At 39.9% G+C, this 19,392-nt stretch overlaps 1 protein-coding gene across 11 annotated transcripts in view; it reads left to right on the forward strand.

Annotated features, from left to right (window-relative positions):
* Positions 1–19,392, forward strand: part of PUM1 (pumilio RNA binding family member 1) — a 138,045-nt gene that overhangs the window by 78,833 nt on the left and 39,820 nt on the right. For 8 of the 11 annotated variants that reach the window (XM_088022520.1, XM_028114010.2, XM_028114013.2 and 5 more), the window contains 4 exons: positions 548–818; positions 10,787–10,880; positions 12,089–12,193; positions 16,389–16,540. In XM_088022520.1, the coding sequence (XP_087878646.1) occupies positions 548–818; positions 10,787–10,880; positions 12,089–12,193; positions 16,389–16,540 (622 nt within the window). The remainder of the gene's footprint in view (positions 1–547; positions 819–10,786; positions 10,881–12,088; positions 12,194–16,388; positions 16,541–19,392) is intronic. The other 3 variants (XM_028114011.2, XM_028114014.2, XM_028114019.2) reach the window with 1 other exon arrangement.

Here is a 19,392-nt window from a genome sequence, read left to right on the forward strand (position 1 = left end):
AAGGGGAAAAGGGAGACAGGTTTAGCACTGACTGGTAGTACCAAGATAATACTTAAAATTTTTTTTACCTATAAAAAATTTTTGAAAAAATAGAATCATTCTCATATATGGAATTTCCCCCTAGAAACTACTTTTTCCATTGGCTTTCTGCTTAAAGAGTAGGTGTTAACTTGGGGCGGGGGTGGGGGGGCGTAATTTACTACCTGCATTTTGGGAATCTTGTTTTCATGGTTGCCACAGGCAGTGTTTTTTTCCAGTGCATTCATTGTTCCTCAAATCTGGGCCCTTTGGTTAAAGGAATTGTAAATTAATATTAGTTAATGTGAATTTACAGGGTGGGTTGTGGCGGGAAGGCAAGCAATAGAAGAGTTGTTTTATAGGATATAACATGTAAGCACCGTAAAGTGTCTCTGGTTGTTTTGTAGAAATAGTTTTAAGTACTGTTGATGATAAACTATGTTCAAGGACATCGTCCTTAAACTTGGGTTGCTGTAGTGTCCCTCCCCGCTCAAAATAAGGTTTAATGCCCTTTACTTTCTCTGTTTAGCCGTACCCCTGGTAATTGCCAGAACTCTGCTAATGAAGTGGATCTTCTGGGTCCAAACCAGAATGGTTCTGAGGGCTTAGCCCAGCTGACCAGCACCAATGGTGCCAAGCCTGTGGAGGATTTCTCCAACATGGAGTCCCAGAGTGTCCCCTTGGACCCCATGGAACATGTGGGCATGGAGCCTCTTCAGTTTGATTATTCAGGCACGCAGGTACCTGTGGACTCAGCAGCAGCAACTGTGGGACTTTTTGACTACAATTCTCAACAACAGGTACTGTGTGTGTCTCTCTGTCACTCTCTTTACTCTCCTCCAGCCAGCACATGATTCAAGTGACTAAGAATGGGGGGATGGGAGGAGGGTGGCATTATTTTAAGCTGTAGCCAGCCCTTCTTAACCCGACTGTGATGTGGGCATACAAAGCCTCTATACCTTCCCCTCCAGAGGCTGATTCCCATGCTGAGATTATGGGCAAGAGATCACTCTGCTCGAAGTGTGCTTCCTTTGGCTCCTCTGTCACCCCAGGGCCTGGGGAGTGGGTGAGGTCGTGTTACTGCTTGTGACACAATCTTCTTGGATGCTAAATTGATCTCTCTGAAGATTAATAAGATTGTGATGCTGTTGGTTGGTTTTGTTTTTAAAATAGTAAACTCTGTTACCTACTGCTGGCAGGAGTCCAGTGTGAGCTTGTCTTGTTAGTCATATCTTTTAATTAAGTGAGTAACTATAGATACAACAAACATACCTGCTATCTTTCCGAAGAGTTAAAATATGATTAGGGGAAAAACACAAATCACTCCTGTAAAAATCTACAGTGAAATTATGTGGCTCTTTCTTTTCTTCATGAATCCTTGGAAGACATTATATATATGTGCCTTTTGGTTTTAAAGGCATGGCATGACTAACTCTGGGGTTTATTGATCCTTCTGTTTAATTTTTTTTAAAGTAAAAAACCAGCTGTCTGAATTATAAAAGGGGGCAGGTAGCTTCCCCATCTTGTCAGGTACCACAAGCTCTCTCTTGTGGCTGAAAGCACTTTGATGGGCCATGAATTTCTGATATTCATTAGTTTTGGACTGGAACATAAATACAAACCTCTAGGCTTGAAAGGTTAAAATCTCATTTTGATAGTTAGGAATTCCTATATCTATGGGGGAAATTGGCTTATGGTCTATCCCTTTGTTGTCATAAATAGCTGATTTTAAATGAATTTTGATGTATAAAGCTAACCATTTAAGTTAATAAGAATTAATAGCAATAATAATAACATTAATAAAGTTTACAAAAGGAAATCCCTTTAAGGGATGATGTGATATGTGTGCTCTGGTCATATCAGGTGGATCTATTAGGTTTAATTAACAAACTCTTTTTCTAGAGAGAGTAAATTGTAAGCGTCCGCTACTCTCCCTGTGGTTCCCAATAGATGTGCCACGTCTCTGAAAGAATGATTTCTGTGCTTTTTCTCTTTTTTCACTATTTTGCCCCCTTTCACAGTGAATCCTCAAAACAGCAGTTTTGAGTGAAGCCAGAAATTACCTCAGGTGCTGAAGATAGATTAGACTTTAACTTTGTGCCACATCAGCAAATGTAGGGGACACTGTTACCACATAGACTTCAGCTTGCTCAGCTTAGGATAGGAGTGTGGTGGTAATTCTCTGTCTAAATTGAGGTTTGTGAGCGTAGGCTACTTCTTCTTCTTCTTCTTTTTTTTTTTAAGTAGGCTCCACACTCATCGTGGAGCCCAGTGTGGGGCTTGAACTCAGAACCATGAGATCAAGACCTGAGCTGAGATCAAGAGTCAGATGCTCAAGTAATGTCTCTGTGTACGCTCAGGGAGTGTAGGCTACTTCTAATCAGGATTCTTAACCTGGTTATATCAAGAAGTTTTATCTGAATTCTTTCTTTTACTTTGTCTTCTGTGGTCTGAACTTCCATAGCAGCCCCTAGAACTCTGGCCGTTTTTGGTGCTTAGCTTCCCATTCCTCATCTAATCCAGTCTGACCCTTTGCTTGTTATTGAAGAAGTGTTTGTCTTCAACCTTTTGTGAAGAAAAATCTGATGCTCTTTCATTGAATTGTTCTTTACTTCATAATCAGAGTTGGGATTTTCTTTTGAGGTATTGATCTCTTGTTTCAAACTAATTTTACCAATGTTTTGGGAGGCTGGATAATTATTAGAAGTTGAACAGATGTGTCCTTTGGCAAACTCACAAGCAATTAACATTATTACATCAAAGACAACACCCACTCAGATTTATGAAGCCTGGGATGCCTTCACCACATATCCTACTTCAGTAATTTTTGAAGCTGAATGTTATTGTTTTGAAAGTTAAACTATTGTTGGTTTTTGGCTTCCCATGCATTGTCTTGGTTGTTGGTAACATAGGGGTGTTGTTACATTGGTAGACCACCATCACATGATGTGATCATTGTTGTTTTATCCCGTGGGCCCATAATTCTTGCTTTTCTGAGTAGATTGTTTTACATGGTCATGTAGTGGGCTCCCTAATAGCATGCCCGGGAACTATAGGGCCAAGACTCCTCTAAGTATTTTCAAGACCCTTAACCTCCCAACGGCTCCTGAATAGAGGCAGGAGTAGCTGTTAAGATGGTAGGATCCTTTTTCTACTGGAAATTGGTGTTTGATCTTACTTTTTATCCCTCCAGTATTCCTTACTCTTTTGCTCTACATTATGTTTTATTCTCCTTTCCCTTTTTACTATTTTAATTGATTGTCATTCTTGAAGATCCAATACTTGTTAGCTTTCTTGATCTCCATGAGTTGTATTATCTGTCTCCTTTGAACTCTAGTGCTTTGTGCTTCCCTTAAGAGAAGGAGTCACCATGTTCTGCCTTGTATATAATTTCTTGTTTAAGAGTCCTTGCTAGATTATAAGCTCCTTGAGGGTAAGCCCTGGGTCTTGTTCTTCTGTGTCTTCTGTTTTTGCTTTAGCAGACCAAATTTTCAGGAAGCTTTTTCCATATTCCTATTACAGTATCTCAGAATATCCCCATTATTAAATACACTTCCCCAAACTGAAATTTGGAACTAGCCTTCTAAGAGGTCTGGAGGCCACTCTTTGAGGCCTAGCTTGTATTCTACTATGTAAGTCCTTTAGATCTAGCCCACTAAGCTTGTGCTCATGTTTGTAACTAGACCTGCACAATATCCAGGAAATTACCTCCTTTTTAGGGTCACAGCCCTCTGATAAAAAAAAAAAACTACATAATTCGTTCGAAATCCAATTTTGTTGGTAATTTCAGGGAGATCACAGATTTGTGGACTGTGGATTATAACTTTGTGTTTGCATTTTTTGTTCTCACCTGTAGCTTGGCATATCTTCATGAATGAACTATGGTTCCCCCTCCCATAGCTCGTGGTTTAGGTATTGTGACTCATTTGGTCATTTCAATAGTGCAAGGACGTCCTTGGAGACAAGTCTAGGACATGCCCATGTCCTAGAACCTTAGACAAGGGAGAGCATACTCTATTCTGGGGAAGGAAGGATTTTTGGAAGAGGTAGATCTTGAGCTGTGCCTTGTAAGACTTGTTTATATCAGGAAAAGAGTGAAAATTCCACTGGAGGAAATAGTAAAACTTAAAGGCTTACTATGAGAACTTAAGAGGTGCACATTCAGTAGATAACATAGTAGTCATCCTAGGTGGTGGGTGAGGTTGGGAAACAACGACCTGTGAGGTATCACAGGGAGGGTTGTGGATCTTGGCAACTTTGTCATGCTACCTGATAGTGACAAGACAGTTCTAAGAAGGGATGACTTAATTACCATGGTTTGGTTTTTTGTGCTGTTAGTTCAGTAGCAACTGTAGACATTACTTACCCATATTAATCAGTTAATTATTGATGAATATGTCCTTCTAGGAAGCTGGTTCTGCCGGTAGTGAACAGAGCTGGTGCTTATAGTAAGGCCGTCAGACATGGAATTGAATGGGACAGTTGAGGAACCAAGTGCTGAATTGGTTGGTCAGGAATGCTGTCAGGCCAGGGGAGGGCTTGATGGGGACCAAGGTTGTATACACCTTCCTTGAAAGACAGATGCAGTGTATATTGCTGCAGTTAAGAGAATAAAGTTGTGGAGATAGAAATGAGCATGGTGTGGTCATCGACTGACAACAGTAGAAGGCACACTTAGAGTGAAATGCAGCTTGGTGCGTTGGGCTATTGAGTCCAGGTCCCAGAGGCTTGAGACCCAGACATTATTAATGACTGTGAGAATTAAACCACAGATCTAGTGTAGTGCGTGTTTTTCTATACATTTCTGCTTTTTTATATTGGCTTTCTTAAATGGGCATCAAAGGCTATCCTTCTCTCTCTCTCTCTCTTTAAAAGTTTTGAGTTACTTGCTATAGTTAATGAGGTAGCTTTATTTGTGATTTCATGATGGTATCTGGTTTGGAAATTGACAAAATAAATAATTCCTTCTTGTGTCCTATTTCCTTTTTATCAGGATTTTGATTTGGTTTCATAAAACTGTTAGTATCAACTTCTATTGAGATACATAGTATAGAGCAGCCTGCAAATACAGGAAAGGTAATTTTCATTTAGTTCATTACAAACTTAATGGTACTTAGGGATACTTTGGGTTTTGGATAGTTAAGTTACTTGTCTAGTTAATGTTTATCATAAATTTAACCTAAGATTTATTTAAAGCAAGAATTCCTTTTTTTGTGCCATGAACCCCTTAGCAGTTTGATGAGATCTATGGGCTGAATTTTGTGAATGATGTATAGTATAAGTAGTTTACAAAAGAACCAGTTATACAGAAATAGTTACAGAAATATTTAACAAATTGAATATGTATCTGCTTTATCAAACAATGCATGCAGCAGAAGTAGGCGTACCTAGTGATCATGATGAGGATAAACATGGCTTTGGGATGTCTAATAGTTGTAAAGGAACATGAAAATGTATCTGACTTTTTGAGAGGGGCTGGGAGGAGCAGAGGAAGAGGGAGAGAGAGATTCTTAAGCAGGCTCCACATCCAGCACTGCAGCCAGATGCAGGGCTGGTCTCACAACTCTGAGATCACAACCTGAACCGAAATCAAGAGTTGGACGCTTAACCAACTGAGCCACCCAGGCCCCATATGTGACTTCTGTTGGTGATTAAGTCACAAGTGTATAGCTAAGGTTAATGTGGCGTATTGCCTACAATCATAATTGAAGGCACGCTAAATTTCATGAAAATAAGGATACTTTTACCTGTCCCAAGTATGAAGATCTGGGGTTTAAGTACCCCTAATTTAGGGCGCTTTGAAATGTCCATTGATACCTCTGGAGTATTCTTCTTTCCCTCACTTTCCCTTCATTGTCTTCTTAATTCTGGACAGTGAACAGTGAGCATTAGAAACAGTGAACAGTTCATGATAATGTGAACCATTTTGTTTTATGGTACATGAGCAATCTTTGTTTTAATGAAGAGCCATACAATTATTTATATTTCCCTAAATATATTTTATAAAGTTACTGCTAGATTTCATTATATTACAATTATATGTAGCAGAAATCAAAGCCAGGATTACATCTTTATAGATTAATCAGATTAATTGTTGATGCTCTTTATTTAGAATTCAGTTAATCTAAAAATAGCCTAATGTAGCATGTTGTACAAAATTGCATACTGATATACTAAAATTCTCACTTGTTAAGCATGAATTTTAGCAAAGAAACATGTTAAGCATGAATTTTAGCAAAGAAACAATACTCCAAAAATCATAATTGAAGTACAGATTCATTCCCTCACAGCTCTAGACAGATGGGAGAGGAAGTGGCACACAATGCTTTTAAAAGTGTGGTAATGATTAGATGTCATTCTTCTGAAGCCAAGTTTGTGCAGTTTTAATACTCTTGGCTTTCCTTTTAATTGACAAGTGAGAGGAAGATTATTTTATCAGTGTCGTGTATAGGCACTGTTAAAATGCTGACTTTCGCTAGCGGTTGGGTCACTTGAAGCTTACCTTTATTGTTCTTTGACTTTGCTGAAATTTTATGATTTTCCTCAAAAGATACTTATTTACTTGGTAGAAGGACATTGTCGTTGTTCTAATAACCTGGTCGAAAATGGGCTTTGATCTGGAAGCTTCAGACAGTAGCAGACTTTAACATATTTCATGTACTAAAGACTGGTTACCATGATAAACTTTTTTTAAAAAAAGATTATAGTCCCACCATAGATGTAATAATACCTTCAGTGTTTTGAAGATCTTTTCTCTATGAACCCTTCCAGCATCCCCATGGGATAGGGCAGGTACTACATTTTTACAGATAAGAAAATTAAGACCTCATGAAGCTAAGAAAGTTATTGAAGGTCATATACTCCAAGCTGTGGGAACGTCTGTGTTCTGGTGTCTAGCTCTGGACTCTGTCCTTGGGACCTAGTACTAGGAACACAAAGCCTTTTGATAATGTGGGGATGTCTCACCTGCAAATTCAGTTGCATTCGTGGTTTTCTCTTCATGGATTATATGGTCAAGGATATTCTTCCACAACAAAACAAAAAAGGTTTTTCTTCCTTCCCTATTACCTTTGTGCCCTGTTGACAGCAGTTGGTACTCATGAACTCACTGGGATTTTTAACATTAACATTCACTGCAAGGAGTTTTGCCCTCTGCTTTGCTCATCCTGAGCTGCCTTGTTGGGGGAGGAGCTGTAAGAAGTGACTCACAGGAGGGCGGTATCTGTATGGGGGTACTCCCCCCATTCATCAGAAAGAACACACATAGGGCCCCTGGGTGGCTCAGTCGGTTAAGCAACTGCCTTCGGCTCAGGTCATGATCTCGGACTCCCGGGATCGAGTCCCGCATCGGGCTCCCTGCTCAGCAGGGAGTCTGCTTCTCCCTCTGACCCAACCCCCTCTCATGCTGTCTCTCTCTCTCATTCTCTCTCTCAAATAAATAAATAAAATCTTTAAAAAAAAAAAAAAAAAAGAAAGAACACACATAAAGGACTGTCCCTAGCATGTGTTTTACGTGTGTGAATTTTACGTGTGTTAATTTTAATACTTCCAGCAACCTTATGTGTTAGACATGTCTTAATTGTCCCTAGTCGAGAGAGGAGGAGAGTGAGTCACAGAGAGGTTATCTTTGCCCCATGTCACGTAGTCTGTGTTGGAGCTAAGATATGAATCCAGGCTTTCTGGCCCCAGAGTCTGTGCTCTTATCCCCTGTCCACTGTGTATATAGCCTTAAAAATTGGTCAGAAGCCATGGCTGGTGGGACATTTTATTTTGGTGGGGGAGGGGGATAGTCTTTCACATACATCAGCTCCATATTTAGGTATTATTCCACATTCTGAAAATTCAGCAACTGTTTTTATGCCAACAAGTATTATTGATAACAACATAATAACACTGGTAGCTGTCTTTATCACTTAGCACTATACTGGGTGTTTTTGCAGGCTGTCTTTTGTAAAGTCATGTAGTGACAGAGAAGGGAGTCAAATCAGCTTGCTTGTATAGTTCCCAGATTATGCCTTCAGTGTTTCTTATTAGGAACCTTGATGAGCTTGAAATAGTTGATATATTTTCCCTTGCATTCAGTCTCTTGAACAACTTAAGAATTCAACCCAAGTACATTGTAATCAGTAGTGGCACATTTATCATTATACCACCCTTAAAACCAGTGTTCTCTCCAAATCTCACAGTATTGTTTCTCAGTTACCTTTGGCTTGCTTTAGAAAATGATGAAAATGTTAACAGAGCTCAGTGCTTTGCCCAGCAGATGGCATTTGTATGAGATTTTCAGGATCCTTTGGAATCCATTACTTGCCGATTACCCAATTTTGTTTTGAATACCCTGTATTTCCAGTTAATATTGGACCATTTACATAAAGAGAATGTGCCAGAATTGCTGTAATCTATGCTATAATCAAATCTGCTTGCTGTAGATGATAATTTACTTTTGTTAATTGTTTACTGCAAAATGCACTCAAGAAAACAGCCCCTTCTCTATTCACCATAATCACTGCAGTATCAATCAACTCTCAAACACAGAATGTGTGGGAGCTCTTGTAGGACCTGTGTGTTTTTAGTTAAAAGTAATAGTTTCTACTTCTCAAAGTGTGGTTGGTGAAGTGGTGCTAAGAACCACAAACTAATGTTGTGCAGAATGATTGGCATTAACACACACTGGATATATATGGGTGTAGTACACATATATTTAAGGAGTTATATGCCATGTTAAAAACCTGTGCAGTGGGGCTAAGTCGGATGGCATGACAGTGAGTACTGTTTTTGGTTAATAAGATCACTTCAAGAGTTCTGTTCTGAACATACCATCTTTATTTCCCTGGTTCCATGTCATGGCGCCTCGCTAATAGGTGCTCAAAAAATGTTGAATGAATTATTTTGTTTGTAGCAGGGCAAAGAAGTGTGGAGGGAAGAGGCTAGCATGAGCAGTGTCTGAGATGTAAAATATTTCAAAAGATTTGAGGCTAGGAAAATTCCAGAGACCCATTGAAGACACAGTAGATACCTAGTGAAACTATGAGGTATTTTTACAACGTTGGAAAAAACTTAGAACTTTCCACTATTTTAATGTAATGTTTTCTCCCTCCTGGCTGCCCCTCTTGGGTGAGCTGCTTCCTGTTGGTAGGAATACTGTGGGACACTGTCCTTTAGGTAAGACAGACACGTGAAAAACAACTTGGAAAAATCACAAGATCACAGTTACCCAATAGTACTGATTGGCTCCCTTCCTGGAGCAAAAAGTTGTTTTGATAGGTTTGTCTATAAGTCCCAGTATTGCTTTTGAAGACTTGATATTTAATCATTGCCCATAAAGGAGTGCTTGTCTTTTTACCAGCATCATAATGAAGTTTCTTTTTTCTGTAACCTTTGAAAATAAAACTCTAAAAGTATTTTTGAAATCTGTACAGGGTTACTTTGATTTCCTTTCATACTATAAAGGCAAAGGCTAATTTTACTCTGGTTTTTAGAAAGATGAATATTTACAAAGAGAGGTAACAGGTGACGTTAGTTAGTATGTTCGAAATATTCACCTTTTTTCTTTTTATTTAAAATCTGCTTACTTGTATAAAGTCTCTCCACCACCTAAGATAGCATTACAAGTCCAGCTCTGACGATAATTAAGCTCAACTGGTGGGATGACATTATGTCTTAATGTCTAAAACAGGTCTCTTTTTGAGGAAATCTATTATTTAAGATCCGTGCTGTCTTATATATCCTCCAGTGATGGCAGCTGAGCTATTGAAAACTGTAGAAAGAGCAGGTAGGGAGGCTGAGGGTACTTTCTAGGGCGGTGCCTTCAGTAAGCGCTCTGTCTGACTTTAGCAAATGAAGACGTTTTCAGTATGACTCCCTGGAAGGTGGCATGTCAAGGCAATCGAGGACCCCCTTTCTTTGCACCAGTACTATTCATGCTGAAGTGTGTCCCCATCTTAGGCAGTGTTGCATCCCTAGTCCCTTGCACAGTGCCTAGCAGGTATTACTGGTTTCATAATATTTGTAGGATGAATGAGTGGATGATTGACCTGGTATTAAGATAGAATTTTGGCATATTCTTAGTGTTAGGACCTTTGCATTCCTATCCTTGTCTTGTGAATTCAGAAGTGTGCTAGGTCTGAGCTCAAAATCCAGGTTTTTTTAGTAGCAGCTGTATTTCTGTTGTTTGATTTCCTACACATAAAGAATAGGTATCCTAGGAAACCGGAGGGCTCCCAAAAGTTGGCAGCTGTCTAATTTATTCATTATGATAAGCCACTAGTTGAGGAAGGTATCCAATATCATTTCCCTGGAAGAGGCAGCCAGAGGACGAAATGAACACTTTTCATTTTCCTTTCCGAAGTGTTTGTGGGGTTCTCGAAAGAGCTGAAGAGAGGTAACAGCACTAGGGGCAATGTGGTGTAGGTCATTTTGTAGTAGATTTAATTTTGAGTGTGCTTTGGATCAGGCAGGACCCTCAGACCTGTTGACGGCTGTTAGAGCATTTGTATGATTGCTTGTGGTTCAGGGGACATCAGGCTAACCTGTGAGGGTAGTAGGCAGCACGTGGGGACCGGGTGCACCAACTTGAGGTAAAGAAGGAGAGGGAAAACCTTACTGTGAAGTTTCATGGTACCATCAAAATGGAGTAGAGCAGGAGAACATTTTTGTTTAAAAATGTCATTCCTGAACAAGGGTTTGTAGAAATTTCTGTTCAGAGAGGTTTTAAAATTATTTCACGAGACAGTTTCTCTAACCTCATCACGTCTTTTTCCTACTTCAGCTGTTCCAAAGGCCTAGCGCCCTTGCTGTCCAGCAGTTGACAGCTGCCCAGCAGCAGCAGTACGCCCTGGCAGCGGCTCATCAGCCTCACATCGGTAAGTGCGTGAGTGTGCGCCGCGTGCCCTGCGGGGTCGCCGTGGCCACCGCGCTGAGCGCGCCAGCTGCCACGAAACCTGGTAGTGCAGAGTGGTTATAATCAAGTCCAGGCAGATCCCTCAGAGTAGATGGCCTCTTCCTCTTGTCCCGCTATCTTTTGCCACATTCTTTATTTTTGGCAACCTTCTAGACTTCAGTTCATAAGATTTCTTAGTGTCCAGGTATTGGTCTGCCTCTGCTGTTGTAGGATTTAAAGTAACTACGGTAGGGACTAGCATCAACTCTGTTGGTAAGGTTGGATGAAATCGATGGCATAAGATTAGTTTTGCTCTTGTTAGGGTTGCCTCGACTGTGAATGTGTCAACTTCTCATCTTACTAAGTAGCAGGTAGTATGTGTAAGTCCATTTTCCAGGCTGCATATATTGAGGATCTGAAAAAGTATTCTCATTTAATTACTGGTTTTTAAAGTAGCTTTGCCCTTTTCCTGTAGCACGTGTTAATATTTTTGTGTACATATTTTGTCTTATTGCCTAGACCTTCCCCCCTGGACCTTTTTAAGGTCTCTTTGAAACAAAGTGCTGTGTGTGTAAACAAGTACGTGTAGAATTTTTTTTTTTTTAATGTGTCAAAATGATATGGGTCAATAGAAAGGAGATTGCTAATCATAGATTGTGGTATACTGTGGAAGAAAAGACTTGCTTCCAACCTAAATGTATTAAGGTTAGGCATAATGGCTTTTGCCTAGGTCTGGTTTAATTTATAATTGAAGATGCTAGTGTTTATAAATACCTATACATTTTCTTTGAGAAAAACTGGAAAATTGTTTTAAATGGAGATAAATTCTTCCTTTCATCCCATTACAAAGTCTTTTAAGTTGCTTTATTTTAGCCTGCCATAATTTTAATAGTCCTTGAGAAATTGTGCTGAATTTAAAACTGCCTCACGGTTTAAATTGTTAGCAAAGATAAACAAAAAACAAAACAAAAAGCAAAAGAAATGACAAAAAGAAAGACAACAGATAAATGTCACCCTGATCTTTTAGTATAGGGATTATTTTATCTTTTTAAAAGTCCTCTTTCCTCTCAACCTATCCTGTCTTGTCTTTTTTCTTTTTTTCCTCACCTGCAGAGAGTAGCCAATTGTGTAGGTATTTGGTAGGGCTGCAGTTCTAGTTGGGTTTGTTTTTACTGACAGGTGTGTTTTCAGCAGGTTTAGCGCCCGCTGCGTTTGTCCCCAATCCATACATCATCAGCGCTGCTCCCCCGGGGACGGACCCCTACACAGCTGGACTGGCTGCAGCGGCGACACTAGGTGAGGTGTTCTTCTGCATGCGGGACTTTATCCCCTGCTAAAAAGTCGTGGGGGCTGGCATGCATTCTTTGTACTCTGTCCTGAATCCAGGTCTCCAGTGGAGATTTTTCTCCTGGTTTCCAGTGCCCTCTCCCTGCCAGCTGGATAGCTCTCCTTAGCTATAACCTCAGACTCGAACATATCCAAAGGCAAATTCATGAGCTGCGTCCTGTATGGGTATTTGTGATCCATGAAACCACCAAGTTGCTCGTAGATAGTTGGGGAATTTATCCCCTTTCCTAGGTCTTCCTACTACCTGTAGTCTGCCACAGTGCAGGTCCTTATACTCTTTACCTAGGCTTTGGCACCTATTCTCACTTATGTATTCCTCATTTCCTTACCCTTCCCCTCCAGTGTTCTCGAAAGCTGTTTTAAACATGGATCTTACCTTTTCACCTTTCTGCTTTAAACCATCACTAGTTTCTTTTCTTTCTCTTTTTTTCCCCCTCCTCATGCTGTATTATCTTTAATAAACCCGCAGCACCAGTGTCATCTGCCATTTGGTGTTTTCTCGGAGAAGAAGCCCGTCACCAATTTCTGTCTTATCCACCCAAACATAGCACACTGCAGTTATCAAACATGGCTGATTATTCCATCCTAATTGGGTGGTGGTGTGCTGTTCCTTGGATCACTATTTTTAAAGAGCTGCCATGGCATACTGAGGATTAGTGAGGATTGGGACCCACTCTGATCTCTCGATGACTTGTATATAGATGTCTTTACATGTATACCACTTTCTCCCCCTCCAGATTGGCTGTCACTGGCTCACACCATACATTCTAGCAGTGCTAAACTGATTTTAGCTTGCTGCAGGCACCACACTGGCTTAGGCCTCTTTGTCTTTGGACACAGTGTTCTCTTTAGTCCTCTGTAGTAAACTCTTTCCATTCTTTTCCTGGGGATCTCCTTAGCTGGCATTGTCACCACCTAGAAACCCTTCCTTTGTTGACTCCCCTGTTCTTTCTCTGTTACTTACTTTTACTTTGTATTTATTTGCTTGTGGATGTATACATGAGTGGTTTGTTTCCCCTTGAGATTGAACTTTTTCAAAAGCAGGCCTTTCTGTTACTTGACTCGGGAGCACAGTTGCTGGCACCATAATGGACTCACACATGTATGATAGATTGAATTCAACGTTAGGACAAAGTCAGCGTCTTCCAAAGTAAAAATTCTCTGGGAACAGATCCCTCCAAGTCATGTTAATCATAATTAAATATTATTATTGTAAGATTTTACTTACTATTATATAGCATGCGATTTGCCATTGTGAACTCAGATGCAGTATAGAATTTCTTACTATTTTCTTTAGCATTGTTCACATTTTGGCATGCGTTATGATGGGAGTGTATGTAGTATATAGTTCCTCTGTCCCCCTTGCCTTTGAGGGAAATAGAAAGCTCTTCCTAGCAGAATGATCTTTGCTAACCATCTTTAGTATTGATTCAGCCCTTATTAACTATTTGCCAAGCACTGTGCTGAGTGCTTTTCTTTCATGAGTTGTTGGATGATTTTTTTTTTAAGTTTTATTTATTTATTTAATTTCAGAGAGAGAGCGAGAGTGAGAGTGCATGTGTGTGAGCGGGGGTAGCAGCGTGGGGGGCGGAGAATCTCAAGCGGACTTCACGCTGAGATGGAGTCCGATGTAGGGCTCGATCCCATGACCCTGAGATCACAACCTGAGCTGAAACCAGGAGTCGGATGCTTAACCGAAAGAGCCATCTAGGTGCTCTGGATGTTGATTTTACAGAATTTGGAACTCAGAGAGCTGTCTTTTTTGAGGTGACACTACTTAAATATTACAGAGTTGGGGGTTTGAACCAGGTCTATCTCAGAGTCCATGCATGCACTTCCCTATAGTGTACAATGCTCACACTATCTTGAATTATCTTTTCAATGCTGACTTACTCTATGTTATTTAAAACAAAGAACTGTCTTAGGGACAACACACTTTCCTCACTGAAATCATAGTTTGGTGATGAGAGTGTTGCTCTTTGTACCTACCCATCAGCTGAGCCAGACTGAAAAAGACTTCAGGGCTTTCACACAGAACCAGAAATGTTAACCACCCAAACTATGAAACTGCATATGCTTATGGAGTGTGCATCACACAGGAATTGGAGCAGGCATCCTGATGAGCCAAGCTCCATTGATGATGCATCCCCGGGGGGTATTTTCCTAACTGCAGTCAGAGGCCATGTGACCAGGGAGAGTAGTAGAAATGCTAGTTGAGAAAATTGAAGAGGATTATATAAATATTTATGGTAACAGCAGTCTGTGCACAGCTGAAGATTTTAATGTTGACATGTGGCAGAGCCTTGAGATTGTCATTGCAGGTTACAATCCAGCCTTTCCCCATCGATGTGGCAACATCCTCACCCTTATCATACCCATTCGCAGGTGAGGAAATCAGGGCATAGGTTAAGTCTCTATTGTGTTGTTGTCTCTTCCATTCTCTTCTGTAAATGCCCAAGACCACCCCACTTTGTAAACACTAGTCAAGTGGTTTTGGGGGCTCCCTACTCTCTAACTTGGAGCTATGGTTCTTAGACCCTTCAGGTTCTGAGGAGTTAAAAGGTTTTTACCCCTTTGCTTATTATAAAAAAAAAATAGCTCCTACTGTAACCTGGGTTCTCTAAGCAGCATGTTTATTTTACGTCCAGATGTAGTATTTCACAGTGGGTAACCTTATAAACAGAGCTGCTTGATCTTGGCTAATAGGCCCACAGGGGCAGAAAATACCAAATCAGAAATGTCAGAGCAGTATTGGGCAGTGATGTAATTTGACTTATTTGTATCTTGGAAGCTTAAAACAGGGAAACAAAACATATGTTCCAATTAATTTTGACTTAATGAAATCTGTGTTTCTTTCTTTTTAAAGATTTTATTTATTTGACAGAGAGCATAAGCAGGAGGAGTAGTGGCAGGCAGAGGGAGAAGCAGGTTCCCCGTTGAGCAAGGAGCCTGATGCAGGGCTCGATCCCAGGACCTTGGGATCATGACCTGAGCTGAAAGCAGATGCTTAACTGACTGAACCACCCAGGCGCCCCGAAATCTATGTTTCTGCAGGATTAGCTACCATGTCAGAATAGACACATTTGAAATAGCTCTTTGGAACTCTGTCTATATTCAGTCAAGTTGCAGATATTTTAAACTCTGTGTTTTAAGAAACTTCTGATTGGGAGATGTGTTTCAGCAGATATGAGGAGCTTGTCTTGGCAAAATGAAGCCTTGGTGTTTCTTGCTGCCATCTTCAGAGAATTCTGTGGTGTAGGTTTCTGCCACACCCAGGCTGCTGTCTGCATGGCTGTGTTACCTCTGTGTTGCATACTGTGTATGGTAGATACTGTAGCGAGAGCCTGTTGCCAAAGGTGAACAGATCGAGATAGATTGAAGCAGAGCGCTTGGTTTTGTTTAGGATACTCAGCAGGTCTGTAAGGTTTTGTTTGTTTGTTTTCAACATTGACTTAAATTGAAAATTTCATATATCAGTGTCTGAATGTAGTTGTGTTGAATGACTTCCAACACAGAAATAGGAGAACCAAGCCTCTTAGAAATTGAGCAGTGGAGGTTCAGTGGAGTGTCTGGGTTATGTTGTTGAAGACTGGTGGATTTTCCTGCCTCAGGAGTTAATGAAGCACCAGGGCCCCTGTCCCTGTCAGTCGTCTCAGGTGCCATCCTTACCATTGAGAGCAGGGCACAGCTTAATCTTTTATTCTCTTCCTTCACTTGATGCACACAGACTCGCCATTTATTTCCCTTCAGACAACAAACTGTGTTTCTGTCTGTCCCATGTCCTTTCTTTCTCAGGGGAAGCACAGGCCTTTTGCCTTCTTCCTGACCAAGGCCAATTCTTCTGTTCTTAAACCCATCCCTTCCATCTTTGATCAGTTATTCTCCCTTTTGTGATATCTTTGGTGTTTTGTCCTTCACTAGCTTCTTCACCTAGGCCTGGAGTAAATTAGTGACTTCAGAAGACTTTCATAAAAATATAAAAATATGTTCTATTTTTCAAAAACAGAATTCACGATCAGTTAGAACGAATCAATATATCCTTACTATTTTACTGTAGGATCTGCTGAGTCCGATGTAGCCTTTGGAAACCCTGAGATGATTCTGACTAGTCTAAACTTGTCTTCTTTTTTCTTGCTATTTTTAGGCCCGGCTGTGGTCCCTCACCAGTATTATGGAGTCACTCCCTGGGGAGTCTACCCTGCCAGTCTTTTCCAGCAGCAAGCGGCTGCCGCCGCGGCAGCAACTAATTCTGCGAATCAGCAGACTACCCCACAGGCTCAGCAAGGGCAGCAGCAGGTAAATGTAAACAGAATTTACCCCCTCTAAGTGTGAATTTTAGTAATCGTGTATCATTAAAAGGTAATGCTGCTCCTGATAGAGAAATGGTGTGGATCGGTGAGTTTCCTCTGTGTGTTACCTGAGTTCAGGCTGAGACTTAACGGGGCTTACCGAATGCCTTTTATGATCAGGTTCTTGGTTTGCATACCTAGGTAAGATCATGAGATTGTGTAGGGGCAAAGCACATAGAGGATCATCCACTTCAGGGTACATGGTTAGCACGTGGCAAACGAGTACTCATACTGCTAATAAGAGCTACTTTTCTGCCATAACTACGGAATGCCGTCCAAACACTCTGCCTCTCCCGCAGGCAGCTTGCCACGGACGGGGAGGCTCATTCTCCAGACTGCTTATTGACAACATCAGCTGAACTGGATATAAATCTTTAAGCCTATTATGTCTGTTTTAACTTAGAGTAAATAAGAGCTTTTTAATGAGTTGGGAAAGAATAATGAACTACAAAACTAAGTATGCCCTTTTATTTTGAATAGGCCATTTTCTCCTTCTTACTAGAAAAATACCTGTTTATTGCTGAAAATTGTGGTGAATTGGAAAACTCAAAGGAAAGAAATCCTCATGTCAGGATAAAACAAAATTAATGGGTGGTATTTGTCATTCTAGCTTTATTATTCAGTTTCTGATAAAATCGGGGTTATGCTGTCCGCATGGTTTTAAGTTTCTACAGTTTTTACAGTTTTCCATGTTGTTTAGTGCTTTTTAGAAATAGTAGCTATCTTTAAATCTGTCAGAGTATCCCATATTTTATTGTCACCAGCTTACTATTATTTGATATTTAATTTAGCAATATTTTGATGTTATAAATGACTGATAGCCTTTGCATAAATGTATGATTATTTCCATGGAATAAATTCCTAGAAGTGGCATTTTTTTCAGGCAAATAAAATGAACATTTAGGCTTTGGTACACATTGTCAAATTAAAGAGGCAAGACACCATGCTCGTCTATGTACTTGTGACATGATGCAAACAAGAACACTTTGGTTTTTACTAGTCCCACTAAGAGAGTGTATGTTTAATTTTTTAGATTCTGCAAAATTAGAAAAAACACAGGTCTTGAAATTCTAGCCAATTTATTCTTGGTCAGTAATTTTGTAGTAGGATAAATTTTTGGAAGCTAATGCATGATTTTCTTTGCAGTAGATACAACTCTTGTCCCAGGTATGTAAGGGAATTCAGCAGATAATTGTTGACATAATGGGTGATCCTTGTGAATATATTTAATATCTTACTCTTTGTGGATAGTCAGTATTTAGTTGTGTGATGATCTTTGTGTTTAAATGGCTGCCTAGTGTGGATTTGGTAGACAGTAATTGCTGTGTTTTTAAAATTAGTTCTGCTAGAGTGCACAAGAAAAATAGTAAATACTTCTTGTTTAAAGCTAAGTGCTCTACCTATAATTTCTTTTATATTTTCTAATTCTGATAAATTATATGACTTACCTTCTTAAGATTTGAGGAAGTGGAATTTGTGTGCCAAGGGTCACACAGATACTAAATTGTTAAGATTTGAACACAAATCTATCATTTCACAACTTGTGTTATTTTCTGACCATATTGTGATGTTTGGAGTTACAGAAAACCGGAGATTTGGTCTTTGTTCTATTACTTACTGGTTTTGCACCTAGGGGTGTGTTGCATGAATATAGAGAACTTCTGAATATAGAGAAGGTATATCCTTAGCTGTAAAATGGGCACTGTAATCCTTTGCATTTCAGGGTTTTCTGTCATCCACTGTTACAGAGCCCACTGAGAAAAGGTTACTGGCATTCCTTTTTAATAAGCAGCCATATTTTAGTTCCAGTGTTGTTTTTGTCAGTTTTTGGTTTCAGTTGTTTTAGGAAAATACGATTTTCTTGGTGAACTCCTTTGTCATAGTCATTGAAATGAGAGGCCCGCTTTAAAAAAAAGTTTGCTTTTTACCTTTTTGGCCTTGACATTTTTTCAGAAAACAGAACATTTGTTATGTTCTAGGCATGGTAACTGTTCCACACCTAATTGCTGGAACTTTGAGCACAGTCAGTGATGTTCCAGGCACTCCATCTTACTTCTGATTCTTTTTCATCCTTTTTGTGAAGGTTCCTTTGACATCTGACAAAAATTTTGTTCTTTTCTATTTCAAAATGTTTGCTAAAGAGAAACTCCTTGGGTGCTGGGTTGAAGCCAAGCACACGTTGGCATGCTTGGTGGTGATTTGGTGTTAGATAAGGCATTTTGAGAGAGAAGCGTTTAGAATGGCTTCTGAACTTTCTAGATTGGGGGAGACTGTGTAGGTGATAATTCTACTGAGCATGGTGAACTATAGAAGGGTGAATGATTATTAATTAAAATACCCCATTGACAAATTTTAACATGACTGTCAGTGTCAATTTCCTGCCTTGTAGAATCTAGCTTCTATGCTGTGAGGAAGCACAGTAGCCCATGTGGAGAAGAACTGAGACCTTTGAGCCATAGGCCCAGCTAAACTTCCATGAACCAGAACCAATAGTCAGCTCTATGAGTGACCTCTCAGCCATCCTAGCAGGATGGCATATTATGCAATAAAAGGTATCCAGGACGGGATTGTTTTTAAAAGGTTTCTTTGTTTGTTCATCTAATATATTTTTTTTTTCCACAAGCATACATTCACTAAATTTGTAAGTAAATTTGTAAGTACTTTGAGGCAAGGACCTTGTCATGCTTCCATTAGTATTCCTAGAGTTCGCCCATGCTTACACCTAAAAGTTACTAAAACTATTCAAAGAATGAGTGAATGAGTATTTAACCTGCAATCAGAAGGAAAAAATAAATAGGG

Source organism: Eumetopias jubatus, unplaced genomic scaffold, assembly GCF_037043125.1.
Source record: "Eumetopias jubatus isolate StellerSeaLion01/CBP00866 unplaced genomic scaffold, mEumJub1_p1.0 scaffold_4, whole genome shotgun sequence".
In the NCBI taxonomy this organism is placed as follows: domain Eukaryota; kingdom Metazoa; phylum Chordata; class Mammalia; order Carnivora; family Otariidae; genus Eumetopias; species Eumetopias jubatus.